The sequence below is a fragment of the Neolamprologus multifasciatus genome, chromosome 18 (assembly GCF_963576455.1).
Source record: "Neolamprologus multifasciatus chromosome 18, fNeoMul1.2, whole genome shotgun sequence".
NCBI lineage: Eukaryota > Metazoa > Chordata > Actinopteri > Cichliformes > Cichlidae > Neolamprologus > Neolamprologus multifasciatus.
Genome location: NC_140456.1, coordinates 23,322,586 through 23,341,838, shown reverse-complemented (window position 1 = coordinate 23,341,838; position 19,253 = coordinate 23,322,586). Strand labels below are relative to the sequence as shown.

General features: G+C 37.7%; 1 protein-coding gene across 1 annotated transcript in view; it reads right to left on the bottom strand.

Annotated features, from left to right (window-relative positions):
* The window catches only part of clstn2a (calsyntenin 2a), a 170,256-nt gene that overhangs the window by 37,116 nt on the left and 113,887 nt on the right, over positions 1-19,253 (bottom strand). Inside the window, exons 3-9 of the mRNA XM_085141243.1 lie at positions 16,007-16,202; positions 13,672-13,783; positions 13,416-13,512; positions 7,420-7,569; positions 4,086-4,271; positions 3,163-3,420; positions 863-984 (exon numbers count right to left, since the gene is read on the bottom strand). Of these exons, the coding sequence (XP_084997369.1) occupies positions 863-984; positions 3,163-3,420; positions 4,086-4,271; positions 7,420-7,569; positions 13,416-13,512; positions 13,672-13,783; positions 16,007-16,202 (1,121 nt within the window). The remainder of the gene's footprint in view (positions 1-862; positions 985-3,162; positions 3,421-4,085; positions 4,272-7,419; positions 7,570-13,415; positions 13,513-13,671; positions 13,784-16,006; positions 16,203-19,253) is intronic.

Sequence of the window (19,253 nt, the reverse complement as noted above, 5' to 3'; positions counted from 1 at the left end):
GCTGAGCACTCCTTTTTACTCATCTCTTTTCACTCTCTAGATGTTTACATACCACTGTTACATATCATTAAATTTGCCATCAGTCTGTGTTTTGTTCTCATCTTGTTTAACCTTTACCTTAAAGTTTAAAGCACCATGAGGCAGATGTTGTGATTTGGTGCTCTGTAAATAAAACTGAATTGAATGCAACTCTCACCAACGTCTGTTTCAAGACCTGCGGGGAGTAGCTTCCTTTTATCCAGATGATTCTCATTTAAGTGTCCCTCTCACTTATGTACCTGACCTTTAAACATCAGTTTGACAGTCTGCATTGTTCTAAACAGACAGGGTTAAAAACAGAAGTCGCTTTGAAGACTAAAACTTTTTACCTCCCTGCAGTGCATTTTATTTAATGCAATAGTTACTCCCTGCAACATTCAGTGAGATTAAAAAAAACTCTCTTATTTGCATTCTTCTAGTAGACGCAACACTATACTGCAGGATGCAACTTTTTACCTCTTAAAGGTTCCCTGCAGGACTGAAACACAGACCTTCAGTGCAAATTAGTTCAACAACTCTCCAGAGGCATGACAGGCAGTAGAGATCTGCTGCTGGGTGAGCTATTACCCATGACTAAACAGACTTTCCTCTTTTGGTCTGTACTTCTGTGTGAGTCTAAGTACGTGTGTAGGATAGTGGTGTCTTTTACTCTATTATATGATGCACCAAGCAGACAAAAGCCATGAAAGGCCTTCAGTAATTAAAATGAAAAGCCTCTCCCTTCCCTATAGAATGAATAAAAGCCCTGCTTTACAGAATCACCCTGAATCTATATTCAGATTTAAATAGGACACATACTCACACACAAATATGTACTCCATACCTGCTCCAGTTTCCAGTGGAACTCAGCAGGTCTGAAAGTGTCAAGCTGAGTGAAATCTCTTCTGAGCAGAAACACCAGGCGGCAGTTGTGAACATACAGAGAATAATGGTGGCGGTTCATCTCTACAATGGGAAGACCAAGAAGAGGCATGGTCATACAAAAACGTGCACACATTTGAATATAGTGCAGTTTTAAATTACACAATGTTCTAATCAGCAGGTTTATTTCAAGGAAAATTGATGTTGCTCATGTTCATGTCAGTAATTTCGTTTTTCCTTCAGTTGAAAAATTGGCATAGAGTACAGCTTTTTACTTTCACATCAAATGGGTTTTCCACATCAGTCAACTAAACAAAGGCAGTTTAGTGAGTGTGGTCTGCATATCTGCATTTTTTTCCTTATGGACACACACCCGCACTGAGGAGCTGGTACTTAACTTAATAGTTTTTGGTGTTTTTAATGGAAGAACCAACTTTAGTCTTTCACTGGTGTGAAAACCAATATTTATTTAGCATATAATCATATAATAAAGATATTTATCACAAGTTTTTTAAGCAGTGCTAATGCTCCAGTCACACTATGGAAAAGAAGTGGTTGTAGACTGCAGGATGACCAAATTACCATGACTGTGTGACTTAACCTTCAATCCAATTGCCTTTAAAATGCATACTTCAAAGACAAAGTCTGTCTGAATTTTTAAGTTAGATGAAAATTATTTGCAAACATTTGCCAATCTGTCTGAGACTGCGATTGTTTGGCTGCAACTTCCCTCCCACCAGGCGACCTGTGCAATTGGCTTGTGAGTTAAATGCAGTGAGTGTTGCATGCCGAGCTGGTCACGGCAGCTATTTACAAACAATGTAAAAAAAAAAATCAACGTAATCACCAGCCAACCACCAATTTTTCCTTGTCGCAAAGAGGTTGCCTTCCCATTTTTAGTCATAAGTCATAAGACGTGTAAAAGGGGTGATTGCTTCTAATTCTAATACAGTTTTCTGTCAGAAGTCATAATTAGCTAATTTTATTTTTTTTCTGTTTTTTTTTCTGCTTTTCTATTACTCTTCAACTCTTCAATATAAAAATAGGAACATTTGTTAAAAAAAAAATCAATTGAATATGATAAACTTCAGTGCGATCATGCATTTAGGAACATATTATATACTCTTCATACATGAGTTATCACTATAATGGCATCAAAATGAATGTGATTGTGATATGGCTCATCACTGGCCCTGCATATCATCTGGCACACCCAGAGGAGTGATGGGATTCAAAACATGGGCATTTTATTTCACAGCTGGGCCGCACATTGAAACTGTTGGTACTTTTCACATCCTTAAGCAAAAAGATTACAAATAAAAAGTGGTTTAAAAGATGCTGGTGGTCTACAATAAACTGCTCTGCAGTTTTGCATTACAAGATCAGGCTACTAATTTCGTAAGCTAATAAGCCATCTGTGAGACCATTGTGAGCGCGTGCAATGTGCAGATGGCTTGTTTAATTACACAGTGCAGGCAGCTCAGTTCAGAGATGCAGTGGGGAAAAAGTTTTAAAGAGCATTTGCCACTGTGGGCTTTGGTCTCAGCTTAATTACCCGGTTGTTTTGAAATGTTTTTGGTTTTTTTTATTATTGATTTGCGATAGGGCTCATGCTCCTATCTCTGCAGGACCTGTACACCTCCAGGACACTGGGGCGTGCAGCTCGGATCACAGCTGACCCTTCTCACCCTGGACACAGACTGTTTGACCTGCTCCCCTCAGGCAGGAGGCTCTGGTCCATTCGCACCAGAACCTCTCACCATGAGAACAGTTTCTTCCCCTCTGCTGTTGGACTCATGAACAATAACCGTGTGACTGTTCCCACCACTAACACATGACCCTACGCTGTGTTCACTGCATCATTCCATGTTTGGCACTGATCACCACCTGCACTCATGTATATATCTATCTACTTAGCACTTTTAATTCTTATTTTTATTTTTATGTCTATTTAAGCGTTATATGACAGTATGTTTGCACTAAGTACCGCAGCAATTTCCTAATGTTGTAAACCTGCTCAACATTTGGCAATAAAACCCTTTCTGATTCTGATTCTGATTTCTTATGGTATGTTTTGCAATGTAGGACAAAGCACAAAATGTTTAAGTGTCACTGAAAGGTCAGTGGTTTCCAGTAGTGCTGCAGGAGGAACATACTGGTCTTCAAATGCCAGCGAACTGAATTTAATGAAAAGATTAATTTGCCTTTTAGTTTTGTGTAGTCTGGATCTTATAAGTGAGCACAGTGAAATGATTTCCTCACCGGTCTTGTCAGAGCTGCACAGTAAGGTTTCCTTCTCGGCTCTGAGTCCTGGACTGGGCCCGTGCTTCATCCATGTTGCTATGGTGAACTGGTCTGTCAGGTTTTGTGGCACCACGTGATCTGGGACATTTGCAGCCTGACGCCCATCAAATCTGTAGATAAGGTCGCTGTCTCTGCCGCTGTCCGTCAGCAGAGCAGCTGTCCAGTTTGTGGAAGGGCTGGGGGCAGGAAGGAGGTCAGTGCTGCCTGATGCTGCACCTGGAAGTCACAAAGCCATGATTAATAAATCCATCTATCCTAATGTAGCATGCAGTCTACTTATATAGTCAACATTCATCCTGCATCAAAGACACAGCATAATTAGAAACTTCAATGCAATTCGGTAAAGCTGCCATCTGTATGTGTTTTTCTTTCAATTTAATTTAATTATGTGCTTGGTTGAAATGATGTGATGGACTGTTTTTAATTGAGTTTTGTTTCTTTGTTGGGAGTGGGTGTTCAAAAAGCACAAAATGTTTAATGCACAAAACCTTTACAAGCTTATTTTTTCGCCGGTAAAAAAGTAATCCAATTACCTGTTCCCCCTTTCTGGCAGTAATTACAAATGAATAAAGTTACCTATCAGATTTGAAGGCACAGTTTCACAGCGTTTTCACATTTACTGTATAAACTTGCCTCAGGCTATTAATGGGATGTAATGTCACTCCGGAATAGTAAAATGGCATGCAGGCATTTGGCTTATTAAAATGCATCGAGAGTTCAGATGTCAAGAAGTTTTTCATTCTTCGAATTAAAATTTTCCATGTCTCTCATTATTATCAGAGTCCATTTAAAATGGCACCACCCTATTTCAACAGGGCATCAACATTCCTCACTTCCATTTAGATTAATTTACCCTCCACCCACACTCCTTTTTTCCTCACCACAGAGTTTTTGCAGAGACTTTTCAGAATATGTTTCGCGGTCGCAGCCCTTTCCAATGTGATTTGTCTGCAGCTCTACCATTGCTTTCACACCAGATAAGGGACCTCCACACGTTTCCAAGTGCATCTTGGGAAACAGCTGCTTGCTCCCAGTCCCAGGCTCATAGTCCACCCGTTTGTTCCAACCTGAAAGGACAAAATCACTGCAACAGTTTGTAAACCTTAGGGAGTTTATTTAGTCATATCAGTGGTCTTTTGCTGTGAACCTGAAGGTATTCAGTTGCTCTCTGGAGTTATCTGAATGATCTTTTCACCCCATATTACATAAGAAGGAAATTAGGCATCATGACACAAGTTGTAATGAGCTTGATATTAAATCACATCTTAGAAACAGGATGGGAAGGGTCATCCAACAAGGTGTTTACTTATATTTACTGAATCATGGTGGTGAAAGAGATTCATAACTTAGATTTTTCCTTATAGAAATCTCTGTGTTGGTGGTGGAAACCTGGTAGCTCTTGCTAAACCCACACAATATGATATCAAGTCTCCTGAGAAAAATCACACAGAGAGAAACAGACTGTGATAAGGTAGGCAAAGAGAAGTGAGAGGTGAGGTGGAGCTTGTATTAATGCCAGAGAGACTTCTTCAAAAGAGCAGCTGCAGAGGCACAGCCGACCTTTACACACAGATGATAAATAAGGTTATGTGTACAGAGGACTTGGCCTGAATGCATCATTGCATTATGTTTTATTCATAAGCTACTATGGATTAATGGTTTTACATTAAGCTAAACGCAGGTTAATGGTTGTGCAGTATGGGCTCTTTTATGAGCCCAATTACAAAGAATAATGCAACTTTGATGAGGATGTTAGCAGCACATGAGATCAAGCGAGATTCGACATGATAACACTTTGATACCATCTGCAGCTCAAAAATAATTCTTTATTTTTCTCTGTGAGCAACAAGAAGAGTCCTCCAGCTCCAGGAGACATTTTTCCTGTCAGTAGTTTCATGTTGAGCAATGCTGGATGTTTTGGTATAAAAATAGACACGACTCCTGTATTCTTAAATTAGTTTTTTTCTTTAGTCCTGTTGTGTTAATGCCTATGACATGGAGACGACCTTTAGAAATAATTAGAGTTTCTATTATATTTATCTTGTGTGATGTTGCACTCAGTATTACACATACCTCGATAAATTACCCCATAGCCAAAACCACTTGAAATCACACTATTTTTTAGTATTTTTGTGTGATCCCTTTGGACTAATGTATGATGTATTTAATGCCAACTTATGTCAAAGTGATTGTCGTCGCCTGAAGGTGTTGTGTTGTCTTTGGGTTTTACATTCTTAGGTAATATATATGAATTTGTGTTTCGGTCTCAGTTTTACTGTTATTCTAGTGTTTGAGGTTTTTTGTACTTAGTTTAGGCTTTGAAGACCTGTATGCTGAGTACATTAGTGCAGTATAATTTGCCTTCTGGCTCCTGTTCCAGTTTTAAGTGTTTGACTTGTATCGGGCCTTGGGTCCTACACTGTGTTTGTTATTTCAGTCTTTTCTGTATACGTTGCCCCCTCTGATTAATTTCTATGTCATATGCCTTTGTCCTCCAGTGCTTCCTTTTCCCCGTCTTCATGTTTAAGTGACTATTCTTGTCTCCTTGTTTAGTTTGTGTCTCTTGGTCGCTTCCTGTTTTGCTTTGAAGGTTAGATTTCTTTCATGAACTGTGTCAGTTTTCCTTCCTGTCCATGTCTTCCCCCTGATTACATGATTATCTTCAACTGTCATTCGCCAGTCAGCTCCCAGTGTATTTATAGTCCTGTCTTATACTTGTGTCTTTTCCCTTGTGTCTTCTAATTTCTTCCTCCTGGTTTCTCCTAACCCTTTGTGTTTTTGGTTTCTGCCTGGTCTTTCTCATCATGATTTTAGTTTCCTGGTTTTAATGGATTTTACCTTGGACTTTAATCTATGAAAGATCTGCTTACACCAATATTTTATCTATAGTAATAAACCAAACGTGAATGTGTTTTGGATCATAAAAAGTTACACTAAAATAACTTAAACTGTTAAACTGTAGCCAAAGCAGTTCCTTGGTCAGAATGAATCATACGGGACTCAAACTAAAGATCTTCAGCTGTCTGTAATGTAATCTCTTAATCTAGATCACTTTCATTTAGTTATGTTTACAGTACTTAGCGATCTGCTGGCTTCTTTTGCCATCTTTGCAAGATATAAAGAAGCTACTCGGCTTCCCTGTGATGCCCCCTGATGTTCATACCTGCAGTATTCACGGCTTGAAAAACTTCGTAAACCACCTCTGCAATTTTTTGTTTGTATTTTTTATTTAAATACCATATTTTTCTCAAGATATACAAAGACAACTTGTGTCCTTGGCTTCAGATTTAAGACAATGGTCATGAACTCTGTGTCTCTTGTTTGCTGTCATAGCTGCACTGTCAGTAACACAAGCTTAAAATGTCCTAAAAATAGTTCAGAAAATAATAAGCCCCCCACAGGATTTTCTGTGTACTTAGAAATTGGCAAAGAGCAGGCTGGTTGATGGATAAATAATAGCTGTTTTGGCTTACTTTATCTTTCAGCTTTGCAAAACCTTTGTGAATATGATGGGGATAAATTTAAGATCCTGATGGGTTAGATGTTAGATGTGGTCGTGGTAGATATAAAAACAACACAACTAACTCGGGCTAAAGAAACACATTCTTTCAGACAGAACCACAGCTACCTGGTACATTTTGAGGTTTCCTACCATCAGCTACACAGTAAGCTGTATACTGGTCAGATTAAAGCTGTGAGAATACCCATCACCTCTCTCCCTCACTGTAACTTTGTTTCTTCCTTTCCTCCCTCGGGTTTTCCTCCTTCCTCTTCCCCATCTCCCCTCTCCCTTCTTATCTTTCTCTGTCTTCCTCTTTCATTCCTGTGTGAACTTGACTCCTGAGAGGCTGTCAGTGTTGACAGGTGAAGCAGCAGGGGAGACAGGCTGACTCGAATGCCAAGCTGCTGCCATGTTAAAAGAGGAAGAAAAAACCCACAATCTAGTCAACTTTCCCTTTGGAGGTTTTTTGTCAGGTCTCTGATTTCCTCGAGAGATGCTGATTCTAAAATAAGAGAATTCCCTTGAGGGAAAGGATATGCCAAAAAAACAGAAAATGCACTGAATTGCCTCCATCAATTTTGATGGCACTGCTAACATTTAGGGAAAGTGTAAACATATTTTATCCAAATACAGATGCAAGTCAGTTTTGTCCATTACTGGCAGGTAAATTAAGGTAGCGTGCAAATACTTAAGGGACTATTTCTTCATCTAACCTTGCCATCCAGGTTTGCAGACAGGCTTCACTTCAATATGCACCACCACATCCTCCTTCGCCCTCTTCTGACCGCAGTCAAAGGCCGTCACCATAATCTTGTAGCTCTGCTGTTTGTCATAACTCAGCCGCTCTGTGTTTCTGATGTTACCTGCGGAAAACAAAAACACAATGGAAATATAATTATGATTTTTCACCAGCGGAGAAAAAAAGCTGTTGTGTTGTTGTATTTGGCAATAACAAAGCAAGCAGCGCTTCCCACTGAGCAATAATTGGAAACGACTTGGCATTAAAGAAACTGCTCTTTGTACTTATTGAAGCCTTTTACTGAAAACTCAAGGTCCAGTAACCTTGTATTAAATTTGAATATTAAAACCTCTCTGTAAACAGTAAATGTAAAACCGCACTGATGGATTATCTTCACCTGTCACCAGGGTAACGCTTTGAGCCTGTACATTTTCAATAAGAGGCCTTGGGTGACTCACTGCCAGCTAACTGTAAAAGATAATTATTAGCATTTCACATTTTTCCCGTGATGTTCTCTGTTAAAGTTCATGCTGGTAATGTACCTTTCTGACATAATGTCCCTCATAGATTAGCCACTGACTGCTGTCCTTAAGCTTTTTGAATGTTTCTGTTTTATGATGGTTTTTTGACAGCTTGTGACAGCTTGATGCGTACATATTTACTGATTTGGGAAACTTGGTTTGGATTTGGAGAGATTATTGTAACATTGGCATTAAGGAGTGTGTTTTCAGACCCCAGAAGACAACTGAAACTATTTTTGTGCTGCATCTGGAGGCTTGGCTGCTGGCAGAGAAGAAAATCAGTTCAGAGAACAGAAAGACAGAAAAAAAGAGAAATGTCAGAGGAAGAAAGGCAAGGAGGTCAGAATCAGACAGTTTTTACCAAAAACTCCAACAGTGAGTGTTTGATCTGCTGCTGGTGTGAACAGTAACAGGAATGCAACCAATTATCAAAAACAGGTATACAGGTGCAGTTATGTATCATTTTAAAACCACAATTTCCCTTCTCTGTTTGTTAGCAGAGAACCTTTCTCCAGGTGGCTGATTTATAATTTTTAACATTTTTTAACAAAATGAAATAAAATGATAGAGCTTCTCGGAAAACGTTTGGACGCCCTTTAAGCTTTGCAATGACTCTGCATCAATGTGACTTAAAGCATCTTCATATTTTGTTTTTTAAAGAGAAGCCAAATAAGCAAATTAAACATAATTTTTTAATTTACTTACTGACCTAATATGAAGAGGAGCAGGGAGAGTTAAGTAAGTTAGTTAAACATTAAGAAGGTTAAAAATGAAGACATTTAGAGAAAAAAAGAGTTTTATTTAAATATGTCATATAAATACAATATCTAATGAGTCGTCATATTATTAATACTTTGATATTTTGTCCTGCACTGATTTTGAGTAAATGGTAAATGGACTGATTCTTATATAGCGCTTTTCGACTCTCCCGGAGTACTCAAAGCGCTGTATACAACATGCCTCATTCACCCAATCACACCCATTCTCACAAGCACTTTATCTATACTTAGTGCGTTCTAACGACATTCATACTCCGATGTATGCATCGGAGAGCAAGTTGGGGTTAGTATCTTGCCCAAGGATACTTGACATGCAGACTGGAGGAGCCAGGGATCGAACCACCGACCTTCCGATCAGTAGGTGACCTGCTCTACCTCCTGAGCTACAGCCACCCATACTATGATGCTTTTTAGTACAGTAACAATAGGCTGGAATATCCCTTTAAGGTTTGCATTACTTTGAAAGGGCTGATAACACAGTTTGACAGGCATGAAATAAATAGATAGATGATTAGATGACAGATGATTTCTAAAGCGCTATCAGCTGAAATACTGACATATCTCAGCGTGGTGTGCGGTGTGTCCGTAAATATATTGAGGACACTGGACAAGTGAAGGAGAATGTAAGACATGGCAGGCCTTAAAAAAATCTAAAGCAGATGGGAAAAACATGGGGGGAAAGCAACAGGTTCATTCCTCAGTTTGACAATGTTAGGAAATAATAAAGGTGGTCATACAAAATGTTGACTTTCAAGCTTGTTAGAACTGTACAAACTCCGTTTTGTCTTATATTCTGTATTTGCACATATGCTCGCACATGTTGCAAAACTCGCTGCGTCTTTTCCCATTTATCCAGTAAAATATAAAGCAATGCTCAGTATTATATATGAGAATAAATTATCCACTGGTCATTCTAAATTGCTAGTATGTCTGCACAGATCTAAGCAATATTATAGTAAATTATGTCAGTGTCAGCAGTCAAAAAGAATATTAAGTAAAACTATCTAATTTTATTTATCAATACCTAAAAAAATATTTCCTTACAGACGATTTTGAACTCATTTAAAGAAGGATGAATGAGTACAAAAAGTAGTATCTGTAATCACAAAACAGGATGTTCTTTTCTAAAGAGCTGAATTTCACTGTAGCAAATATGCAACATCTTACCTCTTGTAACACTGGCTTGAAGCCCATTTATTTATACCAGTCTAAACAATGGTGCTTTGGGTTCAATAATTTTTAATTCTAAATTTACTGTCTAATTTTAAGATTACAGTTCACGCCACATCCATTAGCAGAACTACATGCTGCAGCCCATTTACGCTTTATCTTATCTTGCACTTCTCTCAGTTCACAAAATTACCATTTCTCTATAAAGAAAGTCTAACTAATATATTTCTTCCGAACAATAATATTGTGCCTGTAAGGGCTTTAAATTGAATGAGCCAGACAACGGTAAAAGACTGAGAGAAAAAGACCAGGAGGTTGAACTCAAAAAGTAATAAGACAAAATATTAAATATGACCCTAAGAGAGGGAGATACAGTAAAGAAAGCAGTGTATGTGTCTGTTTGGATTACACAGATCAGCGCAATGTGGATGTGCAGGCTCAGAGAGACAGTAGTGCAAATCCCAAAGCTGAAATTTTATATAGGCTGATAAGCTCAGAATAGCACTTAATCAAAAATAAAATACACTCCTCCAGTCAAGTAGGACTGGCGTAAAGCCACAAAGGAACACGGGAAAACTCAAAACAATTTAACAGATAGGCAGCTATCTGTCAAGTAACTTTTGAGCTATGAACCGATAAAGAGCTACCTCATGGATTACAGTATTATTCCAATAAAAAGGAATATTTTACAGTTGTCTGTTTTTCCCTTTTCATTAACATTAATCTGCTGTGCAGACAGCGTCACTTTAAAATCATCCTCGATATTATTTCTTTACACAAAGTTGTTCTCCATGGCCTGTTCCATTATTCATTTTAAAGTCTTCGGAGTATTCTCGGGCTGTCTCATGTTCGTCTTTGGCAAAGTTCAGCTGGCTGAGATCACAGTATTACATGTATGGCTGAGGAATAGTTTTCTTCTTTTCAAGACATTGGGCATTCTGTTTGTGTTCAAGTGGGACAAGAACCTCACAGCCGTTAAAGTTAGAGTAATTGTATTGGAAATGTAAAATAATTCTCATATGATAAAAATTAAAAATGATTTTTACCAACAAAATAAGAGATTGTGCTACAAATACAGTAAAGTGTAAGGTGGAGAGCCACCACTATATCAATATACACTATATTTTGTTATTCACCGAAAGTGCATGAATCTAACTGTTTTGTGGTTAATACATCAAAAGTGTGAAAAGGCCTTAATCTCACAAGGCAAGGTCAGTATTACAATAAATATAAATGTCTCCAGGCAAAATGCTTTTATGCTCTAAATATATGACATCTAAAGTAAATTAACAAGAGCTATTAGACTAAATTAAATTGATTATTACCATAAAATGAGTGTTTAACAGTCTCTTTTTTTTTTTTAAATTAAGAGTTAAAGTAGTTTAAAAAGAAGATCGTAATTGCTTAGCCAATAAGATTGGTGTCAAGAGACAAGGAAGGTGTGGATGAAGCTGTTGTCAATACAAACTTGTGTAGAGTGTCTACAGTCATTATTTTCAAGTATATTTCCAAGAAAACACAACCAAAGCCATTCCAATATATAAAAGTGGAGAAAAACACATTATCCAATTAAAGAACAATTTCTCCACTTCCCAGAGCTGGAAGCATTGAAATACACAATCCTATCAATCCTATATGACTGTTAGTTTGTGTTTAAAGCAAATGGGTCTTCCTCCTTAACTGTAATGCAATGAGTAGAAGATGTAACACACGCACTGGATAACAAGAAATACAAAAAGCTTACTTATGCAAGAACTGGAATGGTTTAAGAGGGACAGTCAGCTTATGTTTATATTGTTACCTAGATGAATGATATCAGTATAGATGAATAAATAATGCTGACTGTGATTTAGTGATGGTTACTTGTGAGGTTCCACAGGGTTCTGTGCTGGGCCCTGTGCTGTTTATACTGTACATAAATGACATATGTAGCATGTCGAAATTGTTAATATTTGCTTTATTTGCTAATAACACAAATTTATATTGCACTGGGGAGAGGTTTGGAACAGCTTTTGAATATAGTAAAAGTGAATTAAACATTGAATGAGTTTAATATAAATTAATTATCACAACATTTTCTGAAAGAATTTCACAAGAGTGGATCACACTACATTTTTGAGTGTGGTAATTCACTTTAAATTATGTTGACAGGCTCACACAAACAATTCCCAAATGTCCAACATAAAAGTCTTAAAAACTGTAATATTATATAACATTAACAATATCTTTAAAAGTTATATATACATACTCTGTTTTTCCTTGAAAGTTTCACAATTACCTATTGTGTGAAGGTATGGGGAAACACATCCAAAACACATCAATTCAGTTTATTTGCTACAGAAGAAAGCTAAATGAATTATAAATAGATCAGATTATTATAAACCAACCAACAGACTGTTTATTAAATTGCATGCTTTAATATTTTATGACTTAGTTGATCTCTGCACTGCACTGATAATGTACAAAGCACAAAATAATCTCTTTCCAGGAGGTATTCAGAGGCTGTTTCAAAGGTATGTTTAAAAAAGCAAGGTCAAGATAAATATTTTAAAAAAAGATGTATATCTGTAAAAGACATAAACACGTTGAGTGATTGTGATAGGGAATTAAAAATCTGTGTGTTTAAAACTCGGGTCATAAACACTTATAACAGTGAGGTATGATTATCACTGTTTATGAAATGTTAGTCTTTTTACTTGTTTAATGTTTTTTCTTCAGTTCAGTTCAGTTCAGTTCTTTTTTATTTCAAACATATACATTCACCAACGTTTCATAAAATCATTCCATGCAGTTGTTTGAAAAGGAGTAGGCAGAAGTATATACTTATTTAGCCCTACCCCCTCAGGTTTACATCCTCATCATCTAAATTTGAACAACAAAAAAACATATACAACGCCTTCAACTTCGAACATAACATCACAAAAAAATATTTTCTCATGTTCAACTAAAACTGTATTTAGATTTGCTAATTTGCAGAAGAAAATAAACATCAGTTTGACCACTGTCTTGGGTTAATTGCATTTTCTTCATTCGTATACTTATTTAAAATTTCTTTTTTGAGTTTTATTTTAAACTGGTTTATATCACTACTGACCTTTATTTCTTCTTTTAACTCATTCCAGAATTTAACTCCCGCTATTGAAATAGACATCCTTTTCAATGTTGTTCTTACTCTTTGTAATTTCAAATTCCACTTCCCTCTAAAATTTCTTGATTTATTATGTTCTTTGGGATGTTTCTGGTGATATCTACTGTAGCTAGAAAACAGCAGGTGTGAGTACCTAAAGCTTCAGCCTGAACCTATTCGGTCAATTCTTTATGTTCTTACCATTTAATTAAATCCTTTATCATCAAAAAATTTTTTTTATCATTTTTTGTTTTTGATTTAAAAGAAATGTTAACAATGACCAATTTTTTATTTATTTTTTTGTGATGTGAACGCTCCTAATCATATCACTTTCCAGCCAGACAATAAGCCACACATGTACAAAAACACTTACCATTGCGGTCTATGGCAAATGGCGTCCCGGCAGTCACAATTTCATAGTTGCAGATCTGGCTGTACTGTGGTGAACAGTCCTGGTCCCAGGCTTCCACCTTTAACAACCAACATACACTTTAATCCAACACAAACACTACTAATAACATTGTTGCTGTGTACGCTTCTTGTGGCATTGTTAGACCATATTCATTTATTCATTTATCTGACATACTGATTTTAATAATAAAGCAATGATAAAAACAGAAAACTGATACCTGCAAAATGCTGTCATAGATCTTTCCTTCTGTTATTGATGCCTTGTACAGAGACTCCCGAAAGATTGGGGAGAACTCATTGACATCATCCACCTGGATGTGAACTACAGCTCTGGATGTAAGAAAAAGTAGAAGACAGAAGATGATGGTATGAGGGATTACACAATAGGTAAAATATGTAATTAATGTGGAGCTGAAATGGGTAAATAGGAAGACTAAGGCTAAGGAAAAAGCACAGATTCATCCCCTGAATGTTTTGCAAAGCTGGGTTGTTGTTGTTCAAGCTTCAAATTTTTCTCGCACCTGCTTTTCCTCTCCCTACATTCAACTCTGAATTCAGATTATCATCTGCTGGGAGACATTAACGCAGCTCTCAGATAACATTTGTGCACTAAAGTATATAAATGAAGCAATAACGCCGATGTATCATGAAGTTTTCTTCACCGGTGACCTTTGCTGCCAGCAACTCCCACCGTATCTGAGCATGCACATCTGGCTAATTAATGACATTAGCTTAATGAGGCCTATTTAGAATGTCATGCCATGATAATGTGACACACACAGACACACACAGGGTACAGTCTGTGTCATTCATCTCCCACTAAAGAAATTCATCACAGATCCCTGAGCTGATAAATTTCTTTCCATTTCTCGCTCTTCTCCCATAAGCGGTGTCTTATTTTAGCTGCTTGGTGCTTCTGACTGGAGAACCAGAGGGTTTGATTTGCTGCTGTCCACGCCAGTCTGCCTGTCTGTCAATCTAATTCACATAGCACCGCTACACAGTTTACAGACAGACATTATATTGACAAAGCATTAGGAGGACATATCTTCAGACATATCTGCAACAGCTGTGACTGCTAGAGTATAAAGGACAGAGAGACAATAACAACAGAAGAAAGGAACTAGGAAAGGAAAGACTCAATCTCATTATCACAGTTATTCTTTTTTGTAACTCGCAGTGTAATTTATGAAGGAATTTATAAATAGAGCTAAACCTACAGGAGCCTTTTAACTTGCATATTACACTTTTAGAACAAAATAAAGATTCAAATGAATGCAAAGCCACAGACATTGCATAAACACAGTACTGTGGCAAAGTACTGAGCCACCCCTCCTTTTATTTTAAACATTTCATTTCCAAGGAGCCAGACTTGCTTGCAACATTTAAAAGTGGTCTTAAGTTCTACCAACTTTTGAAAGTCTTTCAAAGTTTATCTCTCGACATACTTTGGCTACTTTTTTACAGTTATCAGTCTAGACCTTTTTTCGGTCCATTTTTAGAGGAATGTAAATTTTAAACTGTATAAATGATTTTATAATTTCTTTAGTTGAATCTATAAAAAATGACACAGTTTCACAGGCATAAAATATTATTTTTTGCACTAGCAAGGTCATTCTCAAAGAGCTATAAGCAATAAGCAGTCTGGAAAGCATCTGATTGTCAACGGCTTCATTTTTTAACATGACAACGATCCCAGAAACTCTGAACAGAACAAAAGGCAGCCAACATCCAAGGAAGAGCTTTGACTGTCCTTCAAGAAGCCTGGAGAATTATTACTAAAAGTTATTTTAAGAAATTGCAAGAAGGTTTCCCTAAGAGAGTTCAGGCTGCGTCGAAAGATGGTTAACCAAATACTGACTTTCAAACTCATTAAGTTTGCACAAACTCTGTTTTTAGTCCTATATGCACTTATTTCCCATTACTACCACCACTGTTATCATTATTATTATTATTATTATTATTGTTACCACCTAAGAAATATAAAGAAATCAGGGGTGGCTCAAAACGTTTGCACAGTCTGCATTTATGACGACGACTTTGCGCATGACACTCCAAAAACTTTCCATCCAGTGCTCCTCACTGCTGGAGATGTTTATCTGTTTTTCAAACACTGGCATTGTTTTGTTGTGTTTGCTTCCCAGAAGTTAATGTGACTCACTTGAGCAGCTGCCTTTGTAACTCTGACATGTATATTTTGAAGATAACATCTATTATTTGTAAGACGTTGTTTTGTCCACCCCCTATAAATCAGCTATAGTTGCAGCTACACAAATGAGTCACACTGTGATAAATAATAACAGGCAGCGCCGTATGTGACAGTTTTAATACTACATTTTCATAAGAGAGTTTTCAGAAAATATACAGAATTTCACAAAAGCACAAATAAACAAGACACTTCCTGAAATGTTTGCCGCACTATAAAAAAAGAATCTTTAACATAATGACGTTTTATTGATTAAAGCAGAAAACGTTGCGTAAATCAATTCTTTGTCCGGATGTTTACGGACCTAAATCGAATGCAGATACATGAACAGTCGCAGCTTGACTTACTTGTGGGATTTCTTCCAGTTCGCACCACTTGGGCCAGCCCCACAGTCATAGGCCTGGATAATAAAGGTGTACTCTTTCTGGCTCTCACAGTCCACAGGGCTACTGGCTCTCAGCACTCCTTCTCCTGATGTGCGATTCAACACCACGGCCTCAAATGGAGCATCATCGCCGTTGATCTTAAAGGCACAAATCTCCCCTAAGAGGAACAGAAATGAGGAAATGTTACATTTAAAAGGATTACACAGTCAGAAGTAGTGAGAATTTGTTTTGTTTTTGTTTTTTGAAGTGCAAAGACACTGATTTTTAGATAGTTTCGAGTAGGAGCTAGGTGGCTAATAAAAATCTTCTTTTTGATCTTTCTTTTTAAAAAAATAGACACAAAGATGAAGAAGACAAAGGCAACACAGAGTCAACATCTGCGCAGCATGTGGTTCATCAGTGGACTGACACTGATGGGTACTTAACATGAAAGCAGTCAGCACAACTATCAGACCTACAAGCAATTTAAGTCCACATTATGTGAATAAACAACAACAAAAAAAGAAAGCTTTGGGAAATATTTCTTCTCTCCTCATTCATCTAATTTTCTCTCATGACACTGTTGGTAAAAATCTTATTATTTTGCTTTGTTTGTTTCTGCTTTTTTTTCCCTCCCAGCCATCTCAAACACAGCAGTAGCCACCCAACAGCTCAGATAGTTAAAGATGAATCAAACTGCGTGTAATGAAGCAGAACTAACAATAGACACTGCTGGCATTTTTCTTTACAGATTGGCTATCACTTCAAATTTCAGTCCATTTCTGGACACAGGAATCTTTGTCAGCATGACCAGCTCACAAAATCACACTGCGGAGCTCCCGGGGTGTAGTTAAGAGAAAAAATAATTTCTGATTTGTGTCGAGCTGCGCCACCTCAACAAAGGAGTGAATTTGTCCTGTCTGCAAAGTGTTTACACCACACTCTGCCAGTGTATTGTGTTGTGTGTTTGTGGCTCTAGACTCGTCTGCGGCATTCATCCCCTGGCACAAGTGTTCATTTCAGGGATTTGGGAAATCTTTTTTGCAGAGGCAATGAAAAGCTGGTGTGCTCTGACCCTGTGCTGGCTGATATCTCAGAACAGAGTGGGACATAGAGGAAATGCCACTAACAAACACAAAGACAAAGCTCCCTGTCATCGCTGGCTTCTCTCCACTTTAGCTCCTCTCCACTCTCATGCACACAGATCCTTTTAACCTGATTCAACTTTGCAAATCTGCTTTAGGGTGAAGCCAAACATAGTCCTCTTCAAAGTTTGATCCCTTATGAATTTTCAAGATGCCCAGCCCCTGAATTGTCCTCCTTTTAAATTTTGTAGAAATGACAAGTTTCTCAATATCACAGTGGGACACAATTTGCATTTGTAGAAAGACAATATTTGAAAAAGGGAAATAAGCATGCCGGTACATACACAGGCAGGCCTATAGTCTCAGATGTGCCCAGATAGGGTGATTTTAATACAGTGCTGACTTAGTGGTAGAAGAAGCAAAGGGTACTTCCACTTAACAGTTTGGAGGTTGGATAGAAATACATTTTTCACTCCATCTGTTTTGACCAATGCATTTTTTTGGATTACATTTTACACGAGAACCAAACTGAGCTTTATAACGAAGCAAGGAAAGAACGAGAGCGCGAGAGCGAGGGAAGAGGAGGAATAAGATGTGTCAATGTATATGTTAATGGTAATAACAGAGATTTCAAGCAGATTCCTACTTTCTCAGCAAGTACTTTACACACACAGACACACACACACACACACACCCATACATGCAAGCCTAATAATGTGCATGCATATATAGACTTTCTTTCCCGCCACTTAGTTTGTTCCTCATCAGCAGAGGGAATGCTATAATTTCAACCTTCTGCCGTGCATGGATGAAATGAAGCCCAATCATTTTGCGTGCACACCATGAGCGAAAAAGGGTCGGTTTTCAAAGTAAATATACAAATGCATAGATTTTTGCTTCAGGGAGCTGGCCTGTTGCCACGGAAGAGAGGAAAATTCAAGAGTCAGCAAAAAATGGCTCGATAATAACAATCATCTAAAATAGATGGTACTCCACTGCATGCTTCAGCGGCATAAACTGCATCGACACAAAATGTCAAGCTGTCGGGGAACATGTATTTCTTGGGATGTTAAATTGCCAAAATAATGGAAAGGGACAGTAAGGATACATTTAATGAGAAAATGATTCCCAGCAAGCTAACACGTTGTCACAAGGAGCCAAAACAAATTTGTGCATTCCCGCTGCAAATTGCAGGACTTGACAGAGCATTTCATTTCTTTTAACTTTCATTTCTATATTTTGGACTGCTCACACTTTCTGTTCAATCTTCATTTTAACCACATCAAACGCAGCTTGTTTAAAAGAAGAATTTAACTTTAGGTCCAAATGGCTAAATCAGCTCTTTCTCCTCCTCCCAGATTGTCATCACTGTATCATCTCAATGGCCCATCATAAAACTTGCTTGACCTAAAAAGTTTTTCCAGAATGTATTTTTGAATCTTATTGAATGTCTTATAGTCTCTACTTCCTCCACTTCATGTACTGAGTTTGCAAAAGTTTCTAAATTGAATTTGTGCACTAAATGTTTTGCAGATAAGTCTGTTTGTTGCATAGTTTTCTGATTATCACTTGTAAAGTGATAATGTAATAGTCTGTATGATAACTAAACACTGCTAAACAAAGTTCCTCTGTGTGTGTGTGTGTGTGTGTGTGTGTGTGTGTGTGTGTGTGTGTGTGCCACAGATATAGACTTACCGAGCCTTTATTCATAAGAAAAGTTGAGAGAGATAGCAGGGGAGTCAGATATAACAAAATGGTTGAACTGACCGAGATTCGTTTACAGACTGTTGTGTTGTTGGCTGCTCCCTTTAGGGGTCACCACAGTAGATCATCTGCCTCCACTTCACTCTATCCCTAGCATCCTCCTCTGTCACATTAACCCTCTGCCCCTGCATCATTCCCTACATCTATGAACCTCCTCTGAGGTCTTCCTCTTTGCCTACTGCCTGGACTCTGCATCCTTTGTGCAGTATATCCACTATCCCTCCTCTGCACATGTCCAAACCATCTCACCCATGCCTCTCTAGCTTTTTCTCCAAACCGCTCAACCTGACCTCTCCCTCTGATGTGCTCATTTCTAATCTTGTCCTTTCTCGTCGCTGCTAATGAAAATCTTCATATCTTCAGCTCTGTCACCTCCAGCT